Below are 15,715 nucleotides of genomic sequence, written 5' to 3' on the forward strand. Positions count from 1 at the left end.
ACGAAAACAGTGTTTTCGTATATATTGTCTCCATGTAACCTACAAAAATGCAAATTTGTGAAAATGGTGACGTCGTGTGTTCAGTCTATAGGCGTGTAGTTTTTCTTTACAAAGTGACATCGCCAACTGGTCTGGCATAAAGAACAGCGATTTTAATCGTTTTCGCGGATCCTTGTGAACAAGATCATTTTGACAACATTGTCGTCTGTAAGCAAAAAACGCAAAGGAAAAACATTTCCGTTTTTAGTACATCGTCGTCGTGTAAACGTACTGGTACTGTTAAGATGGTTGACTGGTTTTCGCTGGTCTTCCAGCCTGTTCATAGCTTTTTTAGCAGGCTGGTTTTAGAAGGCATTTGACCAATTCTGGGAGACCAGCTTGACCAGTTTAAACCAGTTACATCCAGCTTAAACCAGCAAAGACCAGCCAACCATCATTTTAGCTTTTTTCAGTAGGGCTAATAATATTACTGTAATGTTGTTTGGAGTGTTTGTCATGTTGCTTGGTCAACAACTTAAGATGTGGTCATGTTTCATTGAATTGTCACAAATATATTTCAATAGGATTCTACACGATCTGGAATTTTGCACGAGGACAAAAGATTTCCCCACACAGATTTCAGAATGTGTACAAGTTGGTCATGCGGATTCGCTGCTTGATCAAGAGAAAGCTGCTTGGTTTGAAAGTGAGTCCTGTTTGAGTTGTGATTCATACATCGCTACACTATTAACAATGGACAACTGACCTTTTTTTGCCTGTGAAATTTTGTGACCATACCTGATTATTTTTTCTTAGCAGGAGCTAAGATCCAGGAGTCTCCTCAGTCCATGGACCACTATTAAAAATTCCTATAAAAAAACAAGACTTTCTCAGTGTCACTTTATAATAGCCTAACTTTAATTAAGAACATTAGCTAATGTTATTACCTTATATGTTGCTTAATGGATCATTAGCACATTTCATTCCAAATGCCATACAAAATTTGAAAACAATTGAGATCACTTTAATATATCTTCCACAGACTACTTGGAGTTTTTAATGAGTGATTATAGGCCTGTGTGTTTTAAATGTGTAACATAACCTTAATGTATAAATGAAGATGTTTCCGTCTGAACAAATAAAAAAAGAAAACAAGGAGATTTAGAATCCTTAAATTCAGCTGAATTAAATTAAGTAAAACCGTATGGTTTTTAATTCTTTCGTGTGCGAGAAATTAGCCAGTCCCATCTGGTGTGTGCTGGCCCACACACACATTTCGAGAAGCATCAATCGTAGGCTATATCTCGCTATTGGCACCATCTGCATTAACGGAAAATGAAAAGAAAGGAAATAATGACAGTTCATGCAATCGTATGTTGCTCAGCGATTCCTGCTGTGGTGGATAATGGAGCAGAAAAGAGTTCAAGCTTGATTAAATGGATTCACTAGCAACTGTGAAACCGTTTGTGAAGGTTGCTGGCAGGAAATCAGAACAGAAGGCAATAGCGAAATTGTCTAATTGTCATCGTTTGACGAAGAACAAACTGTTTTAGTTGAAAAGACCACACCAGAGAATTACAAGCAGATATTACTGACACAGTTTAATATGGAGAAAAAAAATCCCAGCCAAAGGCAAGAACCCTTCGGCTCACACAGACATTTCCATAACTGACTTCAGGTTTGTCTCTTTTCATACTTTCAAAACATTTGTGCGAACCATAGAGGACATGTTTATCAAGGAATATCTTACTTTAGCAGTAATTAAGCATAGCCAACCAATAAAAATCAAACCAGGAACATGTAGCCTAATGTATTTGTTAGCCTATTTGTTTTCCCAGTGATTAGATTTAAGGTCCCAGACACAGAAGTAAACATCTTCCGAGGAGCAAGAGGGAAAAGGCCTAGTGAGATTTCACATAGCAGAGGCAATCGATTCATTCAATGCAACGAAGAACACACCAGTCTGTCCTTGAGCGGGTTTGTTTCATTTGACATGCTTGGCAGGTCGGTGAACTGAGCTCTGTGGAGCCCCCGAGCTTCTTCCCGAGCCTCTTACTCTCATCAGCTCAAAACCGCAGAAATATTGACAAGAAACGGCTTTGATATTTAAATCATATAAATGGGGGGTCATATAAATCCATGCAAACATGCTCAATTTGTTTGCAGTATTATATGTATATATACACTCACCTAAAGGATTATTAGGAACACCATACTAATACTGTGTTTGACCCCCTTTCGCCTTCAGAACTGCCTTAATTCTACGTGGCATTGATTCAACAAGGTGCTGAAAGCATTCAGAGGTGTTAGTGAGGCCAGCAGGGGGTGCTCACCCTGTGGTCTGTGTGGGTCCTAACGCCCCAGTATAGTAATGGGGACACTATACTGTCAATTGAGCACCGTCCTTCGGATGAGACGTTAAACCGAGGTCCTGACTCTCTGTGGTCACAAAAAATCCCAGGATGTCTTTCGAAAGAGTAGGGGTGTAACCCCGGCATCCTGGCCAAATTTGCCCAGTGGCCTCTGTCCATCATGGCCTCCTAATCATCCCCATATATATATACCAATTGGCTTCATCACTCTGTCTCCTCTCCACCAGTAAGCTGGTGTGGTGGGCGTTCTGGCGCAATATGGCTGCCGTCGCATCATCCAGGTGGATGCTGCACATTGGTGGTGGTTGAGGAGATCCCCCCTTCTATGTAAAGCGCTTTGAGTGTCCAGAAAAGCGCTATATAAATGTGATGAATTATTATTATTATTATTATTATTCTTTAGAAATGTTGGCCCATATTGATAGGATAGCATCTTGCAGTTGATGGAGATTTGTGGGATGCACATCCAGGGCACGAAGCTCCCGTTCCACCACATCCCAAAGATGCTTTATTGGGTTGAGATCTGGTGACTGTGGGGGCCATTTTAGTACAGTGAACTCATTGTTATGTTCAAGAAACCAATTTGAAATGATTCGAGCTTTGTGACATGGTCCATTATCCTGCTGAAAGTAGCCATCACAGGAGGGGTACATGGTGGCCATAAAGGGATGGACATGGTCAGAAACAATGCTCAGGTAGGCCGTGGCATTTAAACGATACCCAATTGGCACTAAGGGGCCTAAAGTGTGCCAAGAAAACATCCCCCACACCATTACACCACCACCACCAGCCTGCACAGTGGTAAGAAGGCATGATGGATCCATGTTCTCATTCTGTTTACGCCAAATTCTGACTCTACCATCTGAATGTCTCAACAGAAATCGAGACTCAACAGACCAGAAAACATTTTTCCAGTCTTCAACTGTCCAATTTTGGTGAGCTCTTGCAAATTGTAGCCTCTTTTTCCTATTTGTAGTGGAGATGAGTGGTACCCGGTGGGGTCTTCTGCTGTTGTAGCCCATCCGCCTCAAGGTTGTGCGTGTTGTGGCTTCACAAATGCTTTGCTGCATACCTCGGTTGTAACGAGTGGTTATTTCAGTCAAAGTTGCTCTTCTATCAGCTTGAATCAGTCGGCCCATTCTCCTCTGACCTCTAGCATCAACAAGGCATTTTCGCCCACAGGACTGCTGCATACTGGATGTTTTTCCCTTTTTTGTAAACCCTAGAAATGGTTGTGCGTGAAAATCCCAGTAACTGTAGATTGTGAAATACTCAGACCAGCCCATCTGGCACCAACAACCATGCCACACTCAAAAGTCCCAATGAATTCAAAATTGACCATACTTACTTTGTTTGCCTAAATTGATCGTTTTGTGGTGAACAATTCATCCATGCAAGTCAATCCACACAAAAAATTTTTTTGGCTTCGTAATCTTTAATCAAAATTTGAAATTTCCCCTCCCCTCTGCGTTGGAGGACCTTCCCTGATGACGTAGGTTTCACGGTTTGGGCGTCTTCTTAACATCCGTAATCACGCCCCTCCAACTGACAGTAGACAGGCTGAATGAAAACACCTACTTTTCTAGATCCAATCAGGTGCTAGTTGGGAAAAAAGCCAAGCCCACTATTTTGCCTCATTTAAGGTGTGTTCGACATCGGCTGTGGCTGGATGTAACCGATCGGCGAGAGTAGCCGCGTGCAGGCGGGGAGGGGCTGCAAATGGAGACGTGAAGTCGGACACTTTCTGGTTCCCGTAGTGACAGCTCACGTGGTGTTTGTATACTTTACCACAGCTGAAGTGAAATAAATTCAATATTTGCCAAATGCACAGATGTTTCAGACACATTTTCATTCAATACTTTATGTACTGCTTCATACTGCATCTGTTTGAACAAGAATAAAGTTCAAAATAGCCACTATCAATGAAGTGCAGTCGACGTTTTTAATCACTTTTATTTTGATAAACATAACACAATATAGCCTAACATCACGACTACATGAAAAGAGTGTTTACTGTTATAAAAAACTGATTTGTGAGCTTTAGTGGAACTAAAGGTGTGAGAATAAACACGAAACGCACGTGATCGTTGTCATGCGGTGAATCCGGCCAATCGTGGAACAGCTGTGTCGTCATCAGAGCTCGTGCAGCCCCGAGCAGCCGCTCTTCAGAAGCTGCGCTGGCTGAGTTCTCCGGCTGCTCTCGAATCGCTCTCGCGGTATTTTGATGCTATACGTCACAGTCACGTGGCGTCGGCGCTGTATCAAGTCGGACAACATTTCTAACCGGCATGCACTGCTTCAAGTCAGCCGCCGATCGGTCTGCGCAGAGCTGCATGAAGTCGAACAAGCCTTTAGTATTCCGTTTCTCTCGGAAATACGTCACAACACTGGAGAAAAGTCGTTGGCAACTTCCGGTTCACGGAGACTTTAAATCACCTTTCTTTCCCATTCTGACATTCAGTTTGGAGTTCAGGAGATTGTCTTGACCAGGACCACACCCCTAAATGCATTGAAACAACTGCCATGTGATTGGTTGATTAGATAATTGCATTAATGAGAAATTGAACTGGTGTTCCTAATAATCCTTTAGGTGAGTGTATATATTATATATAGAGTAGCTAATAAAATCAAGAGGGCAGTTTGAGGAGGTTCTGGCCACCTCTAAAAATCAGGAGGTTGGTCAAACGATTGACTTTGTATTACTTTTAAATGCACTCCTGGAAGCTTCTGCCTATGATTTAAGTCTCTGCTCTTTTCACACAACAAGTAAAGTCAAGTTTCGTCACTGCTGCAAGAGTGTGTGATGTTTAACAAACGGTTCACTGGCGACATCTGCTGGTAATGATGAGTAATCTCTTCAGTGTCACATGCTGGGGTTCTGTTTTGTATTGCGTTATGCAAGAGCGACACAAACTGGTTGAAATTATTATGCAAATGAGTTATAAAATGTCACAATTCTATCCAATAAATATATTTTAAATGCGTATGCATTCCTCTCACTATGATTTCTTGGAACCAACACGTTATTTCCATCATTCTAGATTTTTAATTTAATTTAATTTGACATAATGCCATTATTGCACAATATTTTTTCGCAATTATTGATAATTATCTCTGTCTTAAATCTCAATTAATGGTTCACTGCCAACTGCATAAGTAGTAGTAGTAGTAGTAGAAGCCTTTTTAGAGTTTAGATTATTCATTTACGTTTATCGTTATATTTTTTAATATTACATTGATCAGTGCAGTTATTATTAATAATAAACGTGATGGAAAAAACTGTATAACAATAGCATTATTTCACAATTATTGTTAATTGTGTCTGCTCTAAATCAAAATAAGGGCTCAATGCCAACTGAATTATTATTATATCTTGTATGAAATTTAGAACTAATCTGGTTAACGTTTTGTCATCGGAACCTCTCACCAATGCAAAAGATCAGGGGACACGTTTACAGACGCGCCAAGTTTAGCGCTTCCGGTTCACTGTTGGCATCTGTCAAACGGGGAAAACAAGTTTAATTTTCCAGCATTCATCTCTCTTAGGATATGTCTCATGTATTAAGGACACTTGCCACTGGAGTTTTTAGCGTGCAGAGACCTGTGAGCGCCCAGACACTCTTGCGTCTTGTGAAGATTCGAGGACAACAGAGGAGTCGGAGTGATGGAGTGAAGGGCAGTGAGAGTCAGGCGTTTGATGTGTCCCTCCTCGAGTTTCTTGTGTGTCCACTGTCCAAAAAACCCTTGAGGTATGATTTTTTACCATGCATAATAGTATTATGTAATGCTAGTTATCATAGGGGTTTAATTGCAGTGCTGATGTTATATACCACCGGTTGATAATTTTCCTTGCGAACTTTTAACATGGCAGATATAACATTACAATGACTATTTATTTTTTTATGATATAATGCTTATAACTAAATATTGATCATTTATTTAAACAAGTATTCATTACTTCAACGAGCTAATTGTTTCTGTATTAAATTATTACATTGTTTAAATTAATACCCTTTTCGCTAACCGTGATCAGACTGATCTCATGAAATGGCGTATGTATGACACGCCAATTCGTATTTCCATTTTTGGCGTGCTATCAACACGCATAATCGCTTTTCAGCGTGTTTATCAACGCCTTTGACTTAACGTTATATTACTGTATTATGCATATATAAATATATGACCTACCCCAACCCCGTCCCTAAACCTACCCGTCACTGGGGTTAATACCATTTATGAGTCTTCTCCTACCATCCTAGGAAAAGAAATATCGCTCCACAGATGTAGATATAGATTTTGCTTCGTTTCGCTCGGACATTTAACGGCGTAGACATACACGCGGAATCACTCGGACATTTAATGGCGTAGACATACACGCAAAAGATTTCGGCGTGGACATACACGCGGATATTTCAAAATGCGTATAGATAACACGCCACTTGAATTGAAAGTGGCGTGTATGTTTACGCAAAGTCATGATGTCATGTTGCCGTGATTTTGTATATGTACATTTCTTAAATACATAACTTAGACAGTAACCTCTGATAACAGATCAGTCTAAATTCTAATGTGAATGTTGTGTATTGTGAAAAGCACTATACAAATACATGTGAATTGAATTATTATTTTAAAATTAATTTATTTCTTCAATTAATTGCACCTTCCAAAGAAAAGAGACACAAATGGTACAGATATTATTTCATATCATAATTCATAATATTTGTGAAAGCAGCCTTCTTTATATGAAGGAGATCCCATTATAATTTATTATGTTTTATAATAACTGTATTTTGTCATTAACTTTGTTTAATGTGGTAAATTTGCAAAAGGGATGTTCATATCATCATTAACTGTAATACTAATACATGTATTTGCTTCTGATTTTTTTCTAGGTATGACGAAAGGAGCAATGAATTAATAAACGAAGAGCTTGGCATCGCATATCCTATCATTGATGGTATTCCTAACATGATCCCACAAGATGCACGAATGATCCATGCCACCGAAACAACTGAAAACTCCACTGAATCTTGAGTTTAGAAAGCAAATAGTTTTCTGCCACAATGTTTTTCTCCCTGTCTACTGTAACTGTTCTTGTGCCGCTGATATCCTTGACTGGACTGTTTTACTCGGCGACGGTGGATGACAATTTCCCACAAGGCTGCACGAGTGCAAGCAGTGTGTGTTTCTACAGTCTGCTGCTGCCAGTAACTATTCCTGTGTATGTTTTCTTTCACCTTTGGAAGTGGATGGGAATCAAATTATTTCGACACAATTAGACTGTAGTTTCCTTTTTTCCCACGCAACATGAGACTATTTTAATGTTATGCATTTTTGTGAACAATGTTTGCTTGTAAACAATAGACATTGAAGATTCATATACAGGAACATTTAACTGGATGTTAACATCAAAGCGAACAATGTAAAAATACAGAATAAAACTGCAAATGCCAAAGCTTTGTGTCTTAGTTTGAATGTGCACAGAACTCTACTTTTTCCCCCATCACGAATCTGTAACATTTTAGCTTGGAACGATTTCACTTCTTCCCTCTTTTCTCAACGCTTTCCGTGAACTTCATCAAAGGGCACATGGGCTTTGGTGAATCTTCGCCCTTCACCTTAAAAAAGAAAGACTCGTTCAAGCGAGTCTGGACGACTTTCAGCTGGAGCAGATCACCTTTGCTCTTGGATCCCGCATCACCATCTTCACTCGACGTGTCTGATATCTTCAGCTTGGGTGGATTTGCGGGATGTTTTGCCCTGTGCATTCGTCTTGTTCTGTTCGGCAAGCTCAGGTCCACCGGTTCCTCCGAGCACATGGCCGTGTTCTGCTGCTGAAACCTGAGAGAGCTGGAGAGCGCTGGGAAGGTAAAGAAGTTCTCGGTTTGAGTGGTCGCTTCAGCTGTTGACCTACTTGAACTCTTCTCTGGTGCCTTCACAATAGTGGCTTCATTGCAGCTTGAGCTGCTGGAGATCTCCACATATGGATCCAAGAATGATTTCTGTGTGATAAACAGATCTTGGCTGTTCATTTCTTCAGCTGTACTGGACTCCAAGCTGCTTTCGCCCACAATCTGCTTCTTTCCATGTTCATTGTAGTTCCTTGCAGGTTGGTTTTTCTCAGTTGGCAAGTTGAAGATGACTCTCTTTTTAATCTTCCCTATCTCTTTCACTCTTCGATGACTCTCGTTCTCAGTTGAATGTTGTTGTTTTGTCTCCTGATCAGGGGAGATGAAGATAATGGGCTGAAGTTGGTGCGTATCTTCGGGTTTGTTGGGCTGTTTTTTGATTTTAGGTTTCTGGAAGTCTTCCTCGTGTTTGTTTTTCTTCCTTGCCTTTTTTCTTTTCTTAGTCTCTTGCTTTTGAGTAAAATCTGTCTCACAGCAGCCATCATGCAACAAGAAGCTGGGCACACACTTGGTTTTGCTCTTATCCTTTTTTTCTTTCTTCACTTTCTTGTTTTTATGCTTCTTGGATGCTTTAAAAGCATTTTCAACAATAGGAAAAATCCTCTTTGTTGGGAACGAAGCCATTTCCTCTACAAAATCAGAGAGTAACAATAAAGAACCGGGGTTATTTGACCAAAATTTAGAAAGATGCAATGCATCAGAATTAGATTTAGAAGTGTGCACAAAAATACAAAAAATTGGGATGGGAGGAGAAATATTTTTCAAAACGTTTGCATTCTCTTGCAAAATCTGTTGTGAGCTCGGACAAATACTTCCTGTTTAATGTCCCGCAGGCAGCTCCGTACATTAACAATGGAGCGTTTCAGTGTTTGGACTTGAACTCAAATATAAAGAAATGCGAGCAGTGCTTAGTTCAAGGAGTTCAGTAAAGTTGTCAATATATTCAAAGATTCAAACTTTCCTGATCAATAACTCGTGAGCTTAACATTGTTAAAACACAAATTACACCTATTTCCAATCATAGTAACGTAGACAACGAGCTACAACCCAAATTTCATTAAAACGAGCTATAAATTGATAAATTGATCTCTCTGAGAAACAAGTCCGAAGGGACCGTCTGCAAAGTGCAAAATCCTTTTGCACATTTTATATCATTAAAATATGCGATAACTTCACTGTAACACACTGTACTTTCACCAAATTCAGTTCACACATCACTGCTCTCCTGGTGGTTATACTACAACACTTAGTTTGATAAAAAAAGAAAAAGTTTTATGATTATTTACTATGAAACAAAATCAATAACTTCACTGTTATTAGAAAAAATATTCAATAACTTCAGTGAAATACCATCAAATTCAGTAAGCAAATTACCATGCAAAAGCTATGGTTGTAACTAGTATGTTAGCTGCGTACCAACATAGTTTGTGTAAAGAATAGGCCTGCTTATTTTGTATGTGCTATTACTTGCCAAAAGTGTTGTATACCCAGCAGGAGAGCAGTGATGTGTAAACTGAATCTGATGTGTTACAGTGAAGTTATTGAATATTTTTCATAATATAAAATGTGCAAAAGCACATTTTATCAAAATAAGTGTTGTAGTATGACCAGTAGGAGACCATTGATATGTAAACTGAATTTGGTGACTCTACAGTGTGTAATATTGAAGTTAATGACTATTTTTGTAGTAACATTATTTGGGTTTTGCACTTTGCAGACGGTCCCTTCGGACTTGTCTCTCAGCCGCCTGCTCATAGAGATCGATTTATATTATATAGCTCGTTTTGAGGAAAATTGGGTTGTAGCTTGTTGTCTATGTTACTATGATTGGAAATAGGTGTCATTTGTGTTTTAACAACGTTTAGCTCACGAGTTATTGATCCGAGAAGTTTGAATCTGTGAATATATTGCCAACTTTACTGAACTCTTTGAACTAAGCACTGCTTGCATTTCTTTATATTTGAGTCCGGAGCTGTCTGAAACACTGCCAGTGGGACATTAAACAGGAAGTGTTTGTCCAAGCTCACAACAGGTTTTGGGAGAGAACGCAAATACCTTAGCGAGGGAACGCAAATGTTTTGCGAGAAGACGCAAAAATTTCTCGGGGGAACGCAAAAGATTTTAAAGATATTTTTTTCTCCCATCCCAAATTTTTTCCACCACCATGTCCCTTTAGGGGCTCCGTAGAATCCCTATGTACAGATGTGAACGTATATACAACTGTATAAATATAAATATGTAATTGTATATGTAATTACATATCTATCTCTATATACTGTACATACATGCTCTATATGCCTGGTGCAATAAACCGCTAATACTTTACAATCAGGTTCCATTTGTTACCATTAGTTAACTGCATTAGTTGACATGAACTAACAATGAAAAATACTTCTAAAGCATTTATTAATCTTAGTTCATAAATGTTAATTTCAGCATTTACTCAGTAGTTTAAAGAATTTGAGTAAATGTAAGTTGTTACTACTTAAGTATCTTTTTTGGCTACTTTGTAGTTTTACTGAGTATCAAAGATTTAGCAACTTTTACTCTCCACTTGACTACATTTTTTAATAAGTATATGCACTCTTTATTCCAAAACATTTGTGACGAGTAATGCAATGACTTGTTACATTTTGCATACCACCTTATGTTTTCTGCAGCAGTTTATTTCTGCTACAAAAGAAGTGATATCGCCATATGCGTTTTGAGCTTCCTCACCCAAACTTGTCAACAAGGGAGGTACTTTACATGAATATGACTGCATTAGCAGGTGTGTGAATCACAGATGAATGTTGGTAACCAGACAGTTGATGTACCCCATTGACTTCCATAGTATTTTTTCCTACTATGGTAGTCAATGGTTTTTGTCAACTGTTTGATTACTAACATTCTTTAAAATATCTTCTTTTGTGTTCAACAAAAGGAAGAATTCATACAGGTTTGGAACAACTTGAGGGATGAGTAAATAATGACAACATTTAAATTTTTTGGGTGAACAATCCCTTTAAGAAGCTGTTGTGTCGACCTTGATTTATTGCAATATTGCAGTGCATCTTTGAGCCTACATTCAGTACGAGAAAAATTCTTAAGTACTGTTAAAATCAGAAACATTAACCCCCGGTTTCACAGACTATAGGCTTAAGCCTAGTCCCAGACTAAAATGCATGTTTGAGCTTTTTTAACTGAAAGCAACTGATATCTCTTAAAATATGTCAGTGCCATTGTTTTGTCTCAAGATGCACACCGGTAATGTTTTTTTCTAAGGATTGTTTTTTAAAAGCTACTTAATTGAACTAATCCTGGCTTAATCCTTACTTTTACTCAAGTAGTATTTGAATTTTTGCTGTAAGGTATCTGTATCTTTACTCAAATTTGGTTTTCAGGTAGTATTCACACCTCTCCATTTACCAATACATTATTAAAATCGAAAGATGTGTCTGTTAATATTAGTTAATGGACCTGAGCTAATATGAAAAATTAACAGTTGTATTTTCAACTGAAGTTAACAGATTAATAAATGCTATAACCAATGTATTTCTCATTGTTAGTTCATGTTAGTTCATGCAATAACCAACATTAACGGATTTGACCTTATTGTAAAGTGTTACCATAAACCACCATGTAACCTGATGTAAAAACATGAATGCTCTACCAAGTTCTAGTATAATTGTTAGTGAATACTCACATGCTTCATTAAAGTAATGTGTCCTATTTGTCCTATTTCCCCCCAATAACATCTGTTGATATGATAATGTGCATTTAATTCAATTGTATGGAATCAAATTTGCAGAGGTGGACAGTAACAAAGTACATTTACTTGAGTATACTTAAGTACACTTTTTGAGTATCTGTACTTTACCCGAGTTATTTTTTCTGGAAACTTTTTACTTTAACTTCACTGCATTTGAAAGACAAATCTTGTAATTGTTACTCCATTACATTTCTGTCAAGGTCCTTGAGTAGAAAGTAGTAACGTCAGTCAGGGGATGATTTTGGTTGCAGGGGTTGCATTTTGGTTGGAAATGAAAGTCGGGTTGACGTCAGAACCCGACTGATGTTGGTTTCTGATGTCAACCCGATTTTCATTTTCAACCATAATAGGCTACGTCTGTCCAACGTTGGAGATTAACGTCAATCTGTCATTGAATTCTGACAACAACCTGATTTTCATTTTCAACGTTGGGTTTGGTCTTCTAAATGCGAATTTTGTCATTGTTTTGGAGCACAATAGCTTAATGTGATATTGATATGAGGGTAGGTAGGCAGGCATAGATTCAGAGGCATACGGTACGTATAACAATGCAACAATAATAAAAATGCATTGACATTTACTTGATGCTTAAGTACTTTTAAAAACGAGTACTTCTGTACTTTTACTTAATTAAAAATCGGTCTTTACAACTTTTACTTCTAACGGAGTAATATTTGACCAGTCATCTGTACTTTCACTCAAGTAAGGAAGTTGTGTAGGTTACTTTGTCCACCTCTGCAAATTTGATCAAATAGCCTATGTGCCAAATCGTGTATACCTCTTACCTGACAGGCTTCTGAGGTTTCAGCTGGTCACCTTTTCTCTCAGAGAGATGGACCTTAAAAGTACAAGGGAATTATTGTGTTTACATTTGTAAAACATGAGAAACACTGTAGCTAAAGTTGACTTCTACAATGTAACGCGACGTCATTTTCCACAGATTTTCGGAAACATTGTTACTGGAAGCAACTTGTTCAACTGCTCCTCCTTAGCGACTAAATATTTGACATTGCAGTCAATTTAAAACGTATTTAATGTACTTTTTTTGTTTTGGTCCAAAATCAACAGGAAAACTGTCATGTACTTACCTGTTTTGTCAATAAAGAAAATACACTCTCATATTTTTCCGCCAATTACTGTTTCAGTGCAGTGCGCCACTGCGCATGCTCAGTAAGCATTGACAGCATCTATCAACAGCATGCTCCGATTTTATTAAATAAATTCGAAAAACTTAACAAAATCATTGTTAAACAAAATGATCTTGTAAAAACGACGTATAAAAAACACTGAAGAAGAAAGACATAAAAAACTGTTCACAATAGCCTAGAGTGTCCTGAAAATGTGCCATTTCATAAATCACACCGTTGCTGTGAGACGAAGAGCTACGTAACCTTTATATCTTCAGTCCATTCATGAATAAGCATCACTTCTCTGTGCGTCACTCGGTTTGTCAGGCAACTATTTTCACTGCTGAAGAAATCCCTTTCTCACATAAAGGGCGCTTTTTGTAGCTTTTCTTGTAAGAAATGGCTTCCGTGGTCTATGGCGTCATCAAACAGCAGCTAAAATGATTTTTACTGCCAGTCTTTTTACGGTCCAATGGCAATATCGCATGTGAACGTGCATTAAATGTGCTACTAATGTCTTTAGGCACGTAAGGTTGACTCAGTCAGCGTCACTTCTTTAGAAAAGGTCACAAAGTTCAAGGTTTATTCGTATAAGAAACGACATAAATTTGGATTCAGTTCTTCCAAGAATCTTTTAAAATACATTTATTAGGGCCCAAGCCCAAAGGGCGAAGGCCCTATTGTTTTCCTTAGGATTATTTATTATTATTATTATTATTATTATTATTATTATTTTTCTGCTACCTTTTGGACACTTTTGGAGGCCTTAACATGCTCAAAAACTCCTGAAACTTTGCACACATGTCAGAACCCGCGGCCATCAGGGCCGGGCTGAAGATGGTACCCGGGCGTGGCAGGGGGGCTCGACAGCGCCCCCTGGAACGGGGTCCGAAAACATGGTACATAAATCAAACACGCTTGCATGTAATAATATGAAACTCGGTACACATGTAGATCTCCTCGTTTCATATATACTTCACACTCTTACTTTTTACCCCAGCCCAACAGGAAGTCGGCTATTTAGGGTTGTTGGTAAAACACACGCAATGGAATGTGAAATACTCCTCCTAGAGAATTCAAACAAACGGCACGAAACTCGGTCAGCATGAAGTCAAGACATTGAGGATGAAAGTTTGCGAGGGGATTTTTGATATCTCGAACGGTTTGGCCGTGGCGAGGAAACGAATTTATGGCGAGAAACAACAAACAAGAAGTGCGTTATAACTTCTGCATACATTAACTGATCTTGATGAAACTTCAGCAGTGTGATCGCTGTAAGAGGCCGATCACATGGATGTGACTATTGTGAGTCAAAGTTATAGCGCCACCAACTGGCAGCAGGAAGTGTGTCACTTTCTAAATGCTTTTGACAAAAGTGGGGGGGTTAGTTTTATCTACAGTAACAAAACTCGATATGTATATTGTACTCTTCGAGCCGGACAACTTTCTAATTTACCGTAATTAGCTACGACCAACAGGAAGTCAGATATTTTGGTTTGAATGTGGATTTCAGATTCTGAGTTTTTAGCTACTCCTCCTAAGTAGTTTATTTTATTCATGCCAAACTTTTTCAACATGATGAAAATACATTGAAGATGCTAAATTGTGAACAGATATTGAATATCTCAAACGGTTTTGCTATGGTTGAGGGATTCAAGTAATGTCAAAAAAAGAATCAGGGCATGTCTCATATCTTTCTAAAATGTAATTATACACCATTTATTTTTATATAAAATTATACAAATATTAGAACTAAACCCATTTTATTCCTTTTTTTCAATTTAAGAATTATTTTTAAGTTTAAAAACAGCCAGAATGGTTGTTTAGTCAAAAATAATAATAATCCAAATCATATATAGTGCTATACTGCCCTCTTGTGTTCAAAATCAGGTAGGCCTATTGAATTTATAAATATTTATATATTAGGGATGTTACTATGGGAATATTTTCCCACCGGTTAATCAACGTGTGATTGTGTAAACCAATTGTGTAAACCTCCCGCTGGGGGGGGTTTAAAAACACTAACTTGAAAGCGAAAGTATAATATGGACGTCCGCACAGACATTGAAATGGTGGCGCTCGAATGAATTCCTATGGAAGTAGAAATTAAATTGCTTGAATTGTGAGTTCAATAGTCTATTATTTTTCACGGAAAACACAACAATAAAAGAGTACAATGACAGATTCGCTTAAATAGGCGTTTTTACATAAAATAGCCTATTCCGTCATCATCTTTTCAGTCAGCTCTTCACTCTCGTGATTAATGAAATTTGACTCCTGTTGCTGATATTTGCTGCAACTTTCGTTCAGCTCACAATTTAGTAAGCAAACACGTTTCAAATGTGTTTTTATTTTATTTTTGTGTATGTGTGTGTATATGTATGTATATATATAAATATAGCTTATGTTTCAAATATGAGTTAATTAACAATCGTTGGAAAGAATGATACTTTTAAACATAACACTAAACCGTCATTAGGTGTCGCCAGGCGACCGTCTTAATGAGCGAGTCATTGATTCATTCGTTTGAACGACTGAGTCATTCATGAATGAGATAGATGTTTATGGATTGATTGG

At 38.1% G+C, this 15,715-nt stretch overlaps 3 protein-coding genes across 3 annotated transcripts; 2 read left to right on the plus strand and 1 right to left on the minus strand.

The window, feature by feature from the left end:
* Positions 1-5,797: 5,797 nt before the first annotated feature.
* On the plus strand, positions 5,798-7,385 carry LOC130085321 (UPF0434 protein Mmar10_2939-like). The gene is made up of 2 exons (XM_056251035.1): positions 5,798-6,100; positions 7,244-7,385. Exons 1-2 carry the CDS (start codon positions 5,901-5,903, stop codon positions 7,383-7,385), a joined length of 342 nt encoding a protein of 113 aa, XP_056107010.1. The 5' UTR covers positions 5,798-5,900.
* A 29-nt stretch (positions 7,386-7,414) lies between these two features.
* On the plus strand, positions 7,415-7,806 carry LOC130085322 (phosphatidylinositol N-acetylglucosaminyltransferase subunit Y). The gene has a single exon (XM_056251036.1). The coding sequence runs from the start codon at positions 7,415-7,417 to the stop codon at positions 7,628-7,630; it is 216 nt and encodes a 71-aa protein (XP_056107011.1). The 3' UTR covers positions 7,631-7,806.
* Positions 7,807-7,888: 82 nt separating this feature from the next.
* On the minus strand, positions 7,889-13,277 carry si:ch211-176l24.4 (uncharacterized). The gene is made up of 3 exons (XM_056251030.1): positions 13,100-13,277; positions 12,797-12,849; positions 7,889-8,889 (listed from the first exon to the last, which is right to left on the minus strand). The coding sequence occupies exon 3, from the start codon at positions 8,882-8,884 to the stop codon at positions 7,889-7,891; it is 996 nt and encodes a 331-aa protein (XP_056107005.1). The 5' UTR covers positions 8,885-8,889; positions 12,797-12,849; positions 13,100-13,277.
* Positions 13,278-15,715: the final 2,438 nt, after the last annotated feature.

Source organism: Rhinichthys klamathensis, unplaced genomic scaffold (genome assembly GCF_029890125.1).
Source record: "Rhinichthys klamathensis goyatoka isolate OS25496 unplaced genomic scaffold, OSU_Roscu_1.1 h1tg000076l_1, whole genome shotgun sequence".
Lineage (NCBI taxonomy): Eukaryota > Metazoa > Chordata > Actinopteri > Cypriniformes > Leuciscidae > Rhinichthys > Rhinichthys klamathensis.

Coding starts and splice junctions, on each gene's coding strand:
- LOC130085321 (XM_056251035.1), top strand. CDS start 5,901: ATGTCTCATGTATTAAGGACACTTGCCACTGGAGTTTTTAGCGTGCAG. Junction 6,101..7,243: donor CTGTCCAAAAAACCCTTGAG/GTATGATTTTTT, acceptor ATTTTTTTCTAG/GTATGACGAAAGGAGCAATG.
- si:ch211-176l24.4 (XM_056251030.1), bottom strand. CDS start 8,884: ATGGCTTCGTTCCCAACAAAGAGGATTTTTCCTATTGTTGAAAATGCT.
- LOC130085322 (XM_056251036.1), top strand. CDS start 7,415: ATGTTTTTCTCCCTGTCTACTGTAACTGTTCTTGTGCCGCTGATATCC.